The sequence below is a fragment of the Carassius auratus genome, chromosome 43 (assembly GCF_003368295.1).
Source record: "Carassius auratus strain Wakin chromosome 43, ASM336829v1, whole genome shotgun sequence".
In the NCBI taxonomy this organism is placed as follows: Eukaryota; Metazoa; Chordata; class Actinopteri; order Cypriniformes; family Cyprinidae; genus Carassius; species Carassius auratus.
Genome location: NC_039285.1, coordinates 2218229 through 2234820, shown reverse-complemented (window position 1 = coordinate 2234820; position 16592 = coordinate 2218229). Strand labels below are relative to the sequence as shown.

General features: G+C 35.4%; 1 protein-coding gene across 1 annotated transcript; it reads left to right on the top strand.

The window, feature by feature from the left end:
* The first annotated feature begins 11254 nt into the window (after positions 1 to 11254).
* Positions 11255 to 15734, top strand: hcnl1 (hyperpolarization activated cyclic nucleotide-gated potassium channel-like 1). The gene is made up of 11 exons (XM_026230513.1): positions 11255 to 11504; positions 12333 to 12528; positions 12643 to 12744; positions 12853 to 12990; positions 13219 to 13380; positions 13466 to 13559; positions 13786 to 13913; positions 14010 to 14141; positions 14319 to 14556; positions 15182 to 15349; positions 15574 to 15734. Exons 1-11 carry the CDS (start codon positions 11344 to 11346, stop codon positions 15618 to 15620), a joined length of 1566 nt encoding a protein of 521 aa, XP_026086298.1. The 5' UTR covers positions 11255 to 11343; the 3' UTR covers positions 15621 to 15734.
* The last annotated feature ends 858 nt before the right edge of the window (positions 15735 to 16592 follow it).

Here is a 16592-nt window from a genome sequence, read left to right as displayed (position 1 = left end):
TAGTAAATACTATAATAATAATATTAAAATAATATGTTGTATTATAGGTTGTTCATATAAAGCAGGTCAAAACTGACCGAAGCACAGCTACACCCTTCATTAGTGGCACATTAACTGCTTTTCTCATACTGTTACATGCATCACATAAAGGTCTTTTATTAAGCTCATTTTTATTTAGCAGCACCCACATTATGTATTAATGAAATGCAAATACAAATCTGAACTGCCGCTCAAAAATTATACAATGAGACGGCATCATAAATGTGATTTAAGAAGGTAATCTCAGAACCCAAATGCTTATGAATTACTAATGACGCCTAATGAAGCTCGCAGATTCATTCGCAGTCGAAAATGACCCGAGAGCAGCGCCGAGGTCACAGTGGCTCTCTTTCAGCTCTGAGATCTTCAGTAAATCACCACAGGACATGAATCTGAAGGGAGTGGCTGTGTGTTTCTGAGGATGCTGCTCGTTTAGAAACACTAGGGCTCTACTGCCACCTGGAGACCAACACGAACCAGATGCATTTTCATTCAAACAAATCAATCCAGCATTTGCATGTGAAACTGATGTGCTAATGTAAACTACAAACGAACTGTGACGTTTTTCTTCTTAGCAGATATTGGTCTGACATTTCATAGTGCTTTCATACAACAAAAGATTTACAGTAATTATCAACAACAAAGTCATTCACACAAGTTTAGAGCAACAAGTAAATGCATTATTTTTTTATAAGACATTCAAACAAAGATAAAAGACTCTGTCTTAGAAAAAATGTAAATCAGAAGCACAAAAAAAAATCATCATTAATTATCATTAAGTTCTTTATCAACGACAGAATAAATAAATATAATTTAGCACATCAAGTTAAACTAATTTAAAATGTATATTGCAACACACACACACACACACACAAACACACACGCAAAAACAACATAACAACATAACAACATAATAACAAGCACATATTAGTCAAAGATTTCATGGTGCTAAATTAAATTTGACACTCAAATTGTAAAGCTGAAAATGAAAGATGACCAATTTTGCTTTTGAAAAAATGCAAAACAAAAGGATTTTCGCTAATGCTCTCAGATTTCTATACTGTGCGTTACATGAAAAGCTTGTACTATTCCACACACACACACACACACACACACACACACACACATTGTATCAGATTACTTTCAGCTTGTTTGTCCGTGCATCATATATTGTGGACTCAGGATTACTGACACACCGGATTATTGCAGCAGTGACATCTAAAAGCACAGAAACATCAAATACACATCAAACAAAACAAAATAAGCATTAACACATGGCGTGTGCACAATATCCACACAAGCACCAGGGTCAGTGTGTTTCTGTACATGAAATGATCTGTAACTCAGTACATCGGCTCTCTAGAGGCTCAATTACTGCTGTGACATGCAGGACTGGACACTTACTGGCCACTACACCTGCCTCCCTACATCTGAAAAACACTGCTTATAAATCCTGCGACAGAGCAGGACACACACAGAGCTACACACACACACCTTCAGCCCACCACGTTTGACTGAAACATACAATGCTGTGTGCTAGGTCACGCTTTACTATTACTGTTTAGATTCGAACAAACCCCTAACACCAGTTTACTAAGTGATCAGACTTAGACTTTTTAAATGGCATTAAAAATAGGTCAATAAGAAACCACTCATAACACACTAGCAACTGCATAACATGCTAAAAGCATGCAGATCTCCCTACCCACTCACATTCACTTCTATGTAAAAAATAAAAAATTACAAAAAGCTTTTATGGACTTCTGACTTTGAGCACAAACTACCAGGGGTGTTTGTGACAAGTGATGAACCTCAGAGCTCCATGATATACAGTGCATATAAACTTTAAGACGAAGCATGCATGTATAAAACATCACAATAGTCAATTATAGACATAAAAGTGGCAGCAACCAGCCTCTTAAAAGCCTTTCCGGTTAAACTTTTCATTCACATGCTGTTCTGCCATGCATTTTGTGAAATTTAACAGGATGCGTGCAGCTCTTAAAGCAACAGGCGCCTAATTAAAGGGATACTCACTCTCATTTTGTCCCAAACCCGTATGAATTTCTTTCTTGTGCTGAACACAAAAGAAGATATTTTGGGTAATCAAACAGTTGCTGGTTCCCAATAACTTTGATAGAAGGATTAAAAAAAAATACTATTGAAGACATTCCATATTTTTTTACGTTCAATAGAAGACAGAATCTCTTCAGGTTGGCAGCTTTCTTAAATGTATCTCTAAAATCACACCAAAGCTGATGCATGATCACTCAGAAGTGCTGTTAACTGAATGTCAGGGATTGGATTTGGTTCTGTAGATAAAGCAGATGTTTATCACCATAAGCATTTGAGAAACCGCACTAAAGCGTCAAGAGTTTTGCTGAAGGGCTCAGCGCCTAAATATCATCATTCTGAAGTCAGGAATTTCGCTGGTTGCTTCAGGTCACTAAACCCTTCTAGAAATCCATCTCACGATGATAGCTGATCCACCAGCCAAAAAACAACCTGGTTTATTGTAGACTCAGGACCAGCTAACATGTTTGTTTAAACTTGACTTGTTGCCTGCAACTTGTTTTAGAAAGCCAGAATCGAAAGCATTAATCAGTCTGAGCACATACAGAAAACCACGACCCTGCTTTAGTGAATACAAATGTAATGTTTCTAGCAGATTACCACAGTCATCTGTCACTAAGCAGCACACAGCCGTGATTAATAGTGTTTAAATCATGGTAAAAGAGCGACATCAATCAAACTGTGCATCTGCTCCACTAACCCTGCTGAACAGAGCAGATTAGACCAGAATGAATTTCAATCCTCATTCAATCTGGGTCACATAGATGTTGCACAATGATTCAGGTTCTATAATAAGCTCTATTGACAGCATTTATGGCATAATATTTATTGTCACAGAAATAGCCTGAAGAATAGAAATGACTTTAGAGTATTTAAAAGCAGATTAACCTAAATATTTAAAGCCCTAAATAAATACACATTTGTGAACCTACATTTTTGTGTTTTATATATATGCTGCATTTAAAAATATGAATGTATTTTATATATTAGCGGTTATTAATTAATAATCTACATACACAAATTTCCAAATTATGTATATATGTAAAGCCTACATTTTAATTGTATTATGTATTTCATATATTAGTTTGTACTTAACAGTTGTTTCTATATACTGTACATACATAATATCTGTTTTGGTTTTATTTTATGCAAATTGTATTTTTATTCATTTATATTTTTAATGTAAATTTTAATTGGGATATTTTTGCATAAATCACATGATTGCCAGCTTTACATGGTCATGAAAGGAGTCATATTGGATAATGCACAGATTGGGGATTTTACCACAGTATTCTCATATTGTCAAGCATATTGCATGAGTTTATAGTCAAAACTGTGTATTTTAACATTATATATTGCACCATGTGTTTTCATGATAAGGGTCATAAATGCAACTTCAACAGTTTTTTAATGTTTTTTTGTTTGTTTGTTTTTGCAGTCTTGTATTTTATTTTATTTTTTAAGGTATAGGTAAAAAAAATAATTGACTGTATAGTTTAACATTATACCACAAATGCTGTCGGTAGAGCTAAAACTTGCATTGCACCAGGTATGGTCCCTTAAGATATTCAACAGTCTGGGGTTGACAAGCAAAATAGGATTGCAGGCCACAGCCAATCAATCAATATTCTCATTTCTGGCATCAAACACAAAGTCATAAGCTTCATGTGTGCCTTATAATTGCCAGGGGCAGCAGACAGAGCAAAGACTGCTGCTTAATGAGTGATAAATGTGCTCTGCGTTTGAGAATAAAGTTATTTAGGATTCATGAAGGCAGTAATATGTAACAAGAAGTTGAGGGAAACACATACTCACATGGTCTGCAATGTCATTCAATGGTTGGCTTGTGCAATGCATTCTGGGTAATCCCTGCAGAAGGTCAGGACACACTGATCAGGTTCCTCATGTTTTGGTTTCTTGTTCATCAGATTGAGTCCCTTTGAAAACTAAAGGACTCATCTGTTTTTCAGATGCAATTGATGCATCAGCTTAAACTGGTTGCCAAGATGAAGCCATTTTCACTCTCCCGAGTTTCTTTTTGGGGTGAGACAACGTAATGGTTGTTTTCTTTGGAGAACAGTGTCTCGATGGCATTTATAAAAAATGCAGCAGTCTCACAGCTTCAGGGGAAGAACACGGCTACTTGAGTCTGTTCTGCTTCTGAGATAAAAGTTTCTTAGAAAAACACACTTAAGACGAAAGTTGCAAACAATTAGATGACGTAAACAAGCTCAATAACATATCCAAAGCTGGATCAAGGCCTACAGCGAGTACATTCTCACTGGGCAAGGCCAAATGCATCCACCAATCAAAGTTATCATCCAAGTTCTTGGTTTTGCTGGTTGCATATTCTAGTTAGTCCCTGCTGGTAGATGTCACAATTTAACAACACAATCTGGTTATATAATATTATATGGAATTATATATACACAGTATATAGCATTATGCATATAGTAAACAAACAATGCAAACAACATTAAGAAAGAGGACCAAAAAAGCAGTAATTGTTTTCATCTCTCTCTCTCTCTCTCTCTCTCTCTCTCTCTCTCTCTCTCTCTCTCTCTCTCTCTCTCTCTCTCTCTCTATATATATATATATATATATATATAAATATAAAATTAACTTTATGGCAGATTATGATATCATGTTATTGTGAACATAGTTGGTCATGTGGGTATTAAATGCATGCAGAGAATCTGCTTACTGTGCACAATGTGCATGCAGCAAAACAGCAAGAGAAGTATGTTAATGTGCTTCTACAAACAAAACTGTTATTACTGATTATCTTCCACCTTAAACACTTTTCTCTGTGTGTCTGTGTGTGTGTGCCTGTGTGTGTGTGTGTGTGTGTGTGCGTGTGTGCGTGCGTGCGTGCGTGCGTGTGCGTGCGTGCGTGTGTGTGCCTGTGTGTGTGTGTGTGTGTGTGTGTGCGCGTGTGTGTGTGTGTGTTTCAGGTCATTTAGTGAGCGTGTGTATTGCTGCAGGCCAGTGTTTCCAGCCTGGTCTCGAGGGATGTGCCGTCTTTTTAGTTTTAAGGAAGAACTGACAGCAGCAGAAATCTCCACCTGTTCTTTCTCCACTCCATTTCCTCTCTGTCCATCATCCTCCTTTAATGACCCCAGATGTCAGGCCTGCTATACTGCATTTAATACCTGTCACATGACATCTTTACCCATGAGTCCCCTTACAACTCTTCACAACAGCTTCAAGCCTCAGCAGCACAAATGAATCCCATCCTAAGATGCTTTTATACATCCACTGGCTTACGAGCTCAAACCATGAGACTGAAATCTGAATGATCATTAGGACATTATATTAGTACTATTTTTATTATGTAAGGAACCAGCAACCAAAAATTGATGCCTAATGAATTTAAGTGAACTCAATGCAGTACAATTAATGTTTCTGGAGCTAATTCAAAAACTTTGATTGCATTTAGTCAATGCACACAAAGTTCCTTCATACGGCCATCATACTGTAATGTCGAATTATGAGCTGTAAGTCGAGAAAAGATATTTGACAAATTAATGTAATATTGGGTTCATTAAATGTCCCTTAAAATATACATGAAGCACAGAGGCTTTATGAATCACATTCGCTCGGATATTTATCTAGGATGAGTTGTACACCATGCATAGACTACAATCCATGCGCAACACAAGACACTGTGTCTCATTAAGTACAAAAATTTAATACTTTACTGTTTTTTGCACAGAGAACAATTAAACTCTTTAACTGTTTAAAACTCTAACTGACAAGGTTTAATTCTAGAGCTGTTTTAACTGAGAGAAACTTGTACTGGTTGACCCCTAAAATACATCAGTGCCCTTGTTTTGTCTCAGGATGCACACCGGCATGTTTATAAAAATTAATTAAATGTCCTAATTGAATTATGGCCTAATTCTGGTTTAGGCTAATATTAGTCTATTTTATATATATTTTTAAAAAAAAAAATGCATGTATGAATTACAAAAAAATCTATTTTTATAACACAGAAAATAACTGCATAACAGCTAATTAAACATATAAAACTGATTGCAAAAGCAGCTTTCTGTGAGTGTGCATGTGTAAGATTTAGATACATATATTTAGTATATAAACTAGTGTATACATAACTTCTAAAATATAAATATTTTTATTAATAACATTAAGATATATATTCATGTATTATATTAATCTCCAAGGTTAGTCTACACTAGAATAACAATAATCTATAATGAGGGCTTGATTTAAGATAAAAACACATAAATAGTGGATGAAGAGCATAAGTGAGTCTGAAATGTTTCACCATTGTGCTTTAGAGCAAGACAATGAATCACAGAATTTATCCCTTTTTTTTTGTGACGAAAAGCTTCTGCTAAATAACATAAGTAAACTCTTCAGGCAGCTCAGGTTTTTTTATGCCAAATATCAGATTTGGATTTCAACGATGATGAATTGGCCAGAAAGAGAGGTTCTGGAATAACGAATGTGAGAGGCTAATAATGCTCTTTTTTGCTCTTCTGTAAGCCAAATTCAATAAAACATGCTACAGCGGGTGGAAGAGAAAATAACAGAGCCAAGAAACTGTCCTGAACTAGATCTGCATTTCCCAAAGGAAATAAAAGTGCTTTCAAAGCATTAAAAGATTGTGTTGAAGTTTTAAATAAGTTCGGGTTTCAGTCTTTGAGTTTCTAGGTTAAAAGAGCCACTTTAGTTCTTGTTTCCTGTCAACTGCATTTAAAAACCAATATACTTTTGTCAGTTGTGGAACGCCTGGAACTCAGCCAGGTTTTATATGAAGGTGAGTAAATATTTCTGAGTGAACTGTTCCCTTAAAAAGCAACATTATGGAAACTTTCTTCCACTGGTTTGTCATTATACGCTGAAAGAGAGAGATCAGTAAACCACAACAACGCCAGAAGCGACATAACGCTCCAGGAAAATGTCAGCACACATCTTTAAAAACTTAAAAGCCAGCGGCATCCCTGAAGGTCAAACCAGACACATCCGAGAATACTGAAATTGACATTTTAACAGAGGAAATGTTGTCCCCTGAAACTCTGAGCTTAGAGACTGTGATTGGATGAAGGAATTGAAAGCGAGTTGTTGATGTAGAAGAGAAAAACACAATCTCACAGTCTGGATTAGAACCTAATACAAATCTCACACATGTATATATGAACAGAGGCTGCACCGGAAACATGCTGAAGACATCCAGAAATTTAAGATGCATGCTTTTTCAGTCATGCAATTAACACACATTTAATAATGTTGCTTGAAAACACCTCAGACTTACACTGAAGCACAACTAAATGTTTTTGTTATGTTGGTGTCACAGTAAAACACTGACAGTGTGTTATCAGCTGAAGGTGCAGCCAGGCAGCTGTCACTGATTTGTCAAGTAGATTCCTAGCAGACGTTCCACAATGTTCCCTCTATCCGTCTCAGCAGGGTCATCTAATCCCCAACACTCGATACAGGCTTCAAATGCAATCATATGCTGCTCTACACACAGAGGTTTAGGTATTAGAGATGCCTGGATCATATCAGGAAAGGACGAAATGCACAGCATTAAACAGCAACTGCATCAAAACTTCATATTCAGAAACATTAACCTTAAACTAGTGATGGATGCTTTCAAAACACTGCTTTAAAACAACTCAATGCAATGCAAGCATGTATTAACCTGCCAAAGTCACTTGATTTCAATAAATTAGGTTTCATTACATCATAATAAATGTTTAGAAATTTCAATGGTTCCCCACTATGGGGCAATCTGTGTTAATCCATAAACTAGTGTCTACTTTTTACATGAGCTCAGATTAATAAGACATTATAAATCACACATTTGTATAATTAAAAGGAAGAGTTGGTGTAATTAATCTCTTGTTGGCCTGATTAGCCAAGTTACCCATAAAACAAACAAAACACCCTACAATTTAATAAAATAACACACATATTATACAGCAGACACTTCATATTTAACATTATTATATGGTTTGTTAATTGAACAGATTACACTTTCAATAGAATATTTGTAAAGGAAGTTTTTATGCATGCTTTAGCTGAGTTTTCACTGTATTTACATTGTTTTGAACAGCAGGTCATTACTGTGCCAAAGCAAGTTTTGAAAAGCTTTGTTTCTTCCATCAGTGCTCCTGTAGCTCAATTGGTAGAGCATTGCTTTATCAAGCGCAATGTTGGGGGTTCGATTCCCCGGGAACACATGATAGGTAAAAAATTGATAGCCTGAATACACTGTAAGTCGCTTTGGATAAAAGCGTCTGCTAAATGCATATATTTAGTACCCTAAAATCAACATGAAGTGACTTTTGCAACCCATTTATCTTCAATAATGCAACATATTTTTGTGAAATGGCTTATGCATTTTATATGACTTATATGACTACTGATTTTGTGTAAACCAAAATACCCCCCCCCCCCCCAAAAAAAAAAACAACAACAACGACATGCTGCATAAAGTTTAGTTAAAAATGTGTTTTTAGAGTCACTGTAGAACCAGTTTGTGTTTTATATTCTAAGTGTGTGAAGGCTGACTTTAAGATCAGATCAGTGCACGGTGTTCACGTTCTCTACCTCTGATATGAAGAAACTGGAATCCCATATCACATTTTCAGAGAGTGCAATCATCCGTCACTCCAGAGACAATCTGTGCAAACTATTGCTTCTGTCCTCAACCCAGTCCAGCATGAACAGGTCGTATGTGCTGTTTGACCAAAGACATAATAATAATAATAATAATAATCAACTACACATATCTACACTTATTCATTATGCATATGCTTTTGTCTAAAATGACAAAACATTAACACGTATGGAACCCACAAGTAGTGCAGAAATACTATATTTCAAGAGCAGCCAAGAATAAAACAAGTTAAATTATTTCTTTGCAGTCTCCCACTGTTGTTTTCATATTTCTTTGTCAGTCAGCTTGATGCAAATTAATGCATCTTGCAAGGTATTTGTTAAATATTATTCATTTCCATTGTCTGTTGATTTTGCAAAATCATTCCCAATTTTGGTGTTTCTGTCCATGGAATAACATGGCTCCATCAGTCACTGCCACACCCACGCAACAAAACAGCAAAACGACTCAATGGCATCATCTACTGGCTTTTCTAAACATTTACAACTACACAGTGTTCATTAGTGGGGTTTCATCACTGTTGCTTATGCTTAAGGTTAATCATTTGGACAAACCTCCAAATGCAAGTATCAAAATTAAATATCAGACATGAATGATTATTAATGTTAATTAATATCATATTCAAAGGAACAGCGTACCAGAAAATAAAATCTGCTGATAATGTGCTCACTCTCAGGCCATCCAAGCTGTAGATGAGTTTGTTTCTTCATGAGATTTGGAGAAATGTAGCACTGCATCAGTGTCTCAACAATGGATGCTCTGCAGTGAATGGGTGCCGTCAGAATGAGAGTCCAAACAGTTGATAAAAACATCACAATAATCCAATCCACTCCAGTCCATCAGTTATCATCTGGAGAAGACAAAAGCTGTGTGTTTGTAAGAAACAAATATAACTTAAAAATAGTTGCTTCCGTAATAACACTTCCTCCACTGAAAAGATCTGTCTGGTCTGAATCAAGAGAGAAATCTGCACAGATCAAGCACTGTTTACAAGCCAAAACAGCTCTAAACAAATATATGGGTTTTGATGTGTGAGAACAACAGATGATGGACATTTTCACAGAATATATTATTATGGATTATCCACTCATATTTTAACTGGAAGAAATGGTTTAAAGTTGAAACGTCTTAAATGACGGACAAACACACAGCTTTTTGCTTCTAATTTCTTATGGAATTATATTTTTTATGTAAAATACTTTATACCTTTCAGATTTGCACCCATGGATGATACAGCTTGCTAAAAAACAAAAACAAACAAACAAAACAAAAAAAAAACACACATCCAGAACAGCTTCAGAAAATAGAAATATATAGTTTTGTAAAATGGAACTAATCACAGGATGTAGCTGCATATCCCGACTGATCTGAAATCAGTTTTATGGTTTATTTGAAGCAGATTTGGCTTATTTATAGTTAGATTATGTCAACCTAGACATGATGTCATTCCAGCGGATGGGCTGCTCCCATTTATCTATCACAGATCATTACACACTCATGATTGATTATTGGGGTTGATCTTCTATGAGAAGGAGAAACCCGTCTAGAACGCTTTCCGATATGACTCCCGATGCCTTTAACCTGACAATGACAAATGATCCCTGTGGCACAGTTACAGGACCAAACTACTGCAGAATGTCATGATTCGTTCAGCTTGAAGAGTGTAGAGATAAAGCAGCAGCATCATTTATCATATTCACCAGCAGAACACTTTAGAAACTCACACGAGAGCTTATAATTAATTGTTAGGCTTTGACAGAATAGTGGATCTGATAGACCTACCTGAGTATGTGTGTGTGTGTGTGTGTGTGTGTGTGTGTGTGTGTGAGAGAGAGAGAGAGAGAGAGAGTGCATAAAGATATCAGAAAGGGAATAGGAATAAGTTTACAAAAGAAAAATATTTTTCAAAACAATTTATGGACACTTTTAATAGTTTTATTAACTTTTATTTACTTAATTTTTTCCTCATATTTTTGTTTGTTGGCCTAATTTGAGGAATTTTCAAAAAATTGAGAAAAAAAAAACATGGTGATGGGCCAAACGCAATTTATTTTAATAAGTCTTAATAATAATAATAATAACTACAAAACGACTTATATTGACAGAATTATATATTTTTGTATTATTTAAATTAGTCTTAAAAACATCTCAGAAAAATGTAAAGGGGTTTCAAATCGAAATATGATTTTTTTTTTTTAATATCATGGTAATATTTCGATAGCTATGATTTTTTACTGCATGCGTCATATGCAAATGTGGAATCTCCAACATTATTGGGTAATTAAACTTTAATTAATTATTACTTTAATGAAAAGTAAACAGTTATCAGTATAAAGACCTAAATTTTTCTGATAATCTGAATATTTTACACATAAAAAGCACTAAACATATAAGGAAACCATTCTATTAGTCATATCTAGTTTGTCTAATGGACGTTTTTCTCTGAAACGTCCTTTAACGCGCGCATAACGTTAGGTCTGCCGTCACGCGCCGATTCGCGCCACTTTAACATTCAAAACTTAAATAACGAATATAACGAAGTAACCCTAAACCGCTGTCTGCTGGTGAGCTTCTCGGTCGAGATGAGTGAAAGTAACTCAAGTGGTCCGAGGAAAACACGATTTTCGGGCCTTAAAGATGTCCTACACGGAAGACGAGCGGTGAACACTAGAAGGAACGAAAATGAAGAGAAAAAGGACGTTCAAACTTCTCGATGGGTGATTCATCCCCGGAGTCGCAGCAGGTAACACGGACTTAACTAACGTTAACGTTACTTTCCCTCAAGTAAACCATTATCGTGTCCACTACACTTTTTAATTATTTAAAATATGCTATTTATAAATGTGATCGTTTGTGATTGATATGTTTTCAAAATGAATAAATAATATGCCCTCTATTTTTATTTGCAGGTCATCAAAACTTTTTTTTTTTTTTTTTTTTTTTTTGAGGAATGATCACACAACATTTCTCCAATGTTTAAATTTTTATAGTAAATCCCTTTTGTTTGCCAAAAAAAGTTTAATTTACAGAAAACATTTCACAAGGCTATTTTAAGAATAAATGTGAATAAATAAAGTTGTTTTTAATTAATTAGACATGATTAATAATATGTAATTTATCCATTAAAAAGGATACTAGAAATTTTTAATGGAATTGGGAAAAAATAAAACAGATTTCATATTTAACACACAATTACAATAGTATATGGTTTGTATGTTATTTATTTTTTAACAATAAAGATAATCAGAATGGTACAACCTCCGCCTCATTTTGAGCCAGGAAAAAACCTGTCTTGCCATTTAAATTACATTTATAATGTATTTAAATGCAAATAATGTATATAGATGCTGTAAATTAATGTTAATAATGCATATAAATGCTCACCAAATGTTGCAATTGCTACTAATGATACTTATATTTGGGAGGCTACTAAATGATCTTCATATTCCACGTTATTTGCATGGTATGGCTTTATCACTAAATAAAAACCATGTTGAGCATGCATGTCATTGTTTCATTAATGCCATCACACTTATACTTAAAAATGTGTTTGCTTTTTTCTGTCTTACAGGCACTACTATCTTACGTTCATGGTGATCTTAACATTCGTGAACCTTATAACAATTCCTCTAGACATGGCATTTTCTGGGGATATGCAAGAGAGTGGCCACAAATACTGGGTGACCTTCAATGTGTTCTCAGATGTCATTTTTTGTCTTGATGTGGCCGTAAATTTTCAGATGGGTATTTTCAGTGACGACGGTCAGGTAGGAATGTGTCTTCATTTCCTCTATATTATAACGTTAGTTATAAATGGCTTTCCAGTTCTAAAATATTGTTGACTATTAAAATAAATACACTGCAGACCTGTTTCTGTCTAGGCCATCCTGGATCCAAAAATAATAAGGCAGGATTATTTGAGAAGTTGGTTTGGTCCGGATGTGGTGGCTGCCTTTCCGGTTGACATTATCATTATTATTGTGGTAATTATATTCATATATTCAGTTAATATTGCTCACACTGTTCAAGCTGTAGAGATACTAACTTCTCACAGTACAGCCTCCAATGAAAGCAAGTTTAATTGACCACAGGAGCACTATTATCATGCCGACACTGATGTACTGATGGCTTCGAAGCTGGTGCGGATACTCATGTTCGCCAGGATTTTCAGTTTGATCCGTTTACTCCGTGTGCCGAAGCTGCTGAGATTCTGCTTTGAATTGGAAAGCGTAAGTTTCAGTATCATGTGTCTGCATGAAATGATCAATGGCAGTACTGTTTTTTGTTTTTGCTTTTAAGAATATAGTTCGATAAGATCCCCAAGATGAATTTAAGAAGACAGTAGATACAATTTTTTGTAGTGTTGTCTTACATTTTTCCAATTAACCAACAAGCAACATGTTGTAGTTGTATGAGATTTGAAGTTCTGACATTGTCTGTGTCATCGGTCATTCCAGGTCACTGACATACAGCTTGAAGAAGTCAAGAGGTTTTTCAGGGTGTTTTTCATGTTCCTGTTGATGATCCTCATTTGGCACTGGAACACATGCGTTCAGTACTTCATATCTCAGCTGGAGGAGTTTCCCCAAGACTGCTGGGTCATGCAAGAGAATATCAAGGTACGTCTCCATTTGTATTGTGCATATGCAGCCATTTATCAATGTGATGCTTAACATTTGTTCTGTTTTCTTTGATGTTTTGCAGAATGCCTCAATTGGGGAAAAGTACTCCTATTCTTCCTTCAGAGCTTTCTCTCAGTTGGCCTGGATTTCAGCTAAATCAATTCTACCACCAACACGTATATCACACAACATTCTTTCAAAATTGAGCAATTTCGAGAGAAGATAATTCAATTTTATAAATAACTCCGGAAAAAACTTTAATTGGGGCATTTTGCTATCAGGATTAGGGATAAAAATAGCAACGAATGAACTGGTAGCTTTGCGGCATCAGGTTTAGCATGAGCAAACACCACCAAATAAAATGCAAAAATGTTGTTAAAATGATTCTCTTTCGTTTTTTAGGCATGGCAGAACGGTGGACGGCAGTGGTTAGCATGGTGATTGGATATTTAATGTGTTTCGGTCTTATTACCTGCTTGATCTCAACAGTCGGAGGGATGTCTGTGTCTGGCAATGAATACAAGAAAAAGGTGCTCTTAAGTTATTTTTATTTTTTTTAACTTAAAGCTGATATTTATTCTACAAATAACTACATGAATTAAAAGCATGATATGTAAATATTACAGATCAGCCAGCTACAATCCTCCAAAATGTTCAAAAAGCTTCCCAGGGCGTTGCGTCAGCGCACCACTGCCCAGTGCAAGTGGCAGTATGATAAGAAGAACATCCTTGATCTGGTGTCAAAACGGCTGAGAAAGGTTTCTAACTCATTCATATGTGCCTAGAATAAGCAAAGGTCAGCACAGACAACGTACATGTACCTCAGTGTCACGCTCACTGGTTTACCTATATGAGCCAATCAGTGTCCTGTTTGGAACTAAAGAATCTTTTTATATAGAAATCATTCTAATAGTGCTCTGTTTTCTCTTTCAAAGGATATTATGGCAGATATGTGTCCCAACCTGCTGAGCAAAGGCTCCATGTTTATAAAGCACGACAGAGAATTCACCGAAGCCATCTTGGTGAAGTTGGAGTACGAGTTATTCAACCAAGGAGACATCATCATTCATCAGAATGCTAAAGCTGACCACATGTTCTTCATCGAGCATGGACGGGTGCTCGTGAAGAATGAATCCTTCCAAATGGAGCTGCGCGATGGAGATCATATTGGAGGTGATGTATGAGAAACCTGCTGGAGTATGATTCAGTTCTGCCTTTGAAAGAGAATTCAGAGTTACCATTTGATGTGCCATTTAGCGATGGTTTTATCTGAAAGAGATGTTAGAACAGCTTTAGACTGGTACGTGGAAAAAATCTAATAATTAATGTAATGGTGATGATAATCAGAAATTCACTCGTGATAAGTAAACACTTACAATCAAAACCGTTCTTCTTTCTTTCAAACCTAAGGAATTTAGAACAAGTATTTATTTTGCGACCATTAAAAAGTAGATTCGATATAATAGTGTATGTCATTATGAACGAAATCTGGACATCATACATCTGCCATGTTGTCAAGTGTCCATCAGTTGCTCTCAGGAAGTAGAAGGTCATTCTGCTACATTTCGCCTGCTGTTTTCTGAACAGCTACTATCGTTTCAAACACACCATTTTCACATGTTCTTCAAATTACTGTATAGAAGTGACCCAGGGCCAGTGATTAGTTCAAAGATGATCTTATTATTGAGAGATATCGAGGTCCATGGCTCTACTAACTTTGCTGTGAAACTCCCATGTGTTTCAAAAGGGAGTAACCAGCCACAAAATCACCATTTTAAGACCTTGTGTGTTTGTGCAGAGATCAGCTTCCTGTTCGGTGGAAGGCAGTTGGCCACAGTTTCTGCTCTGACCGCCTGCAGCCTTTTCTCCCTGTCGTTACAACAGTTTCAGAAGATTGAGGAAGAGTTTCCGCATGTTGTGAACGAACTGAGAACAGCGGCTCAACAGCTTAAAAATGATCTTGAGGGTAAGTCTAGACATTACGAGTTGCTTTCATATAGATGACAGAAACATAAAATGCTCTTCACAATTTCACTTCTGAAATGTTACATATTTCCAAGAGAAACTGGATTTTAATACTACCAATGGGTTTAACATTTGACTATTGAAGACTAGAAAGAAAGACTAATGATTAAGTAAATACAGTGCATTTTGATTGCATAATGATTTTAAGACTTTTGTTTATTAAAGGTGTTGAGCTGGAACTTCAAGTTACATCGACATCGAACCGTCTGTGAGACCACAGACCAGGCCCTAGTGTTTAGTCAATTAGTCATCTACTGAAGAAGATTAAAAAAATAATTAAATACAATTTTAACTGGGTTTTTATATTTTTATGTATAGTTTCAACGCTTAAGGTGGTGTTATTATATTATTTAAATTATATAATATTTATTTGAATGATTAATATACTTGACAATACAATAATTTTAAATAAAATTAAATACAATAAAATTTTCAATACAATAAATTATATGTATAAAGTTCTGTATAAAGTGTATAAATGTTCTCATTCAGTCTATTTCTGTATTATCACAATAAATTATCAGTGTACTTTTGTGTTTAATCTCTTTATTATATCCATAAAGATATGACACAAAGAGGTCCAGTGAGAGATGTTAAAGGAATATTTAAAAAATTCATTATTTGCTAATGACCTTAAGTAACCACACGGTCCCCATCTGTCAAAAAAAAAGGACAAAACAAAACAAGTGGACAATAAAGTCCTTATAACTTGTCCACTATTCTCCAAAACATACATAAACAGTGTGAATGCAAGTCTTAAAGCCAAGATGTTTTTACACTGCTTGGTCCATTGAGATGTTTTAATATAAGGGCTTAAGTGTGAAAACGAAGACTAAATTTTCTGCAAAAGACAGAAATCAGCTCCAACAATCTGTAAATCAGTTTAAATATGCTGTATTCAGGACTCTGGGTCTGTGATTAGTTCATTCTGACCAGAGTAAAGCAGCAGGTTAGTAATAATATATATATACAGCGAGAGAGTTTCTGTGGCTAAGTGGTAGAGCTTTCCGTTAGCAGCACAAAAGGTCATGGGTTCAATTCCCAGGTAGCATACATACTGGTAAGTTGCTTTGAATGAAAGCATCTGCTAAATACATAATATATGCACACGCATTTATTATTAATCAAGTAAGCAGAGAAAAAAAAAAAACGTAACAAGCAGCAAGGGATATGAAACATTCTAT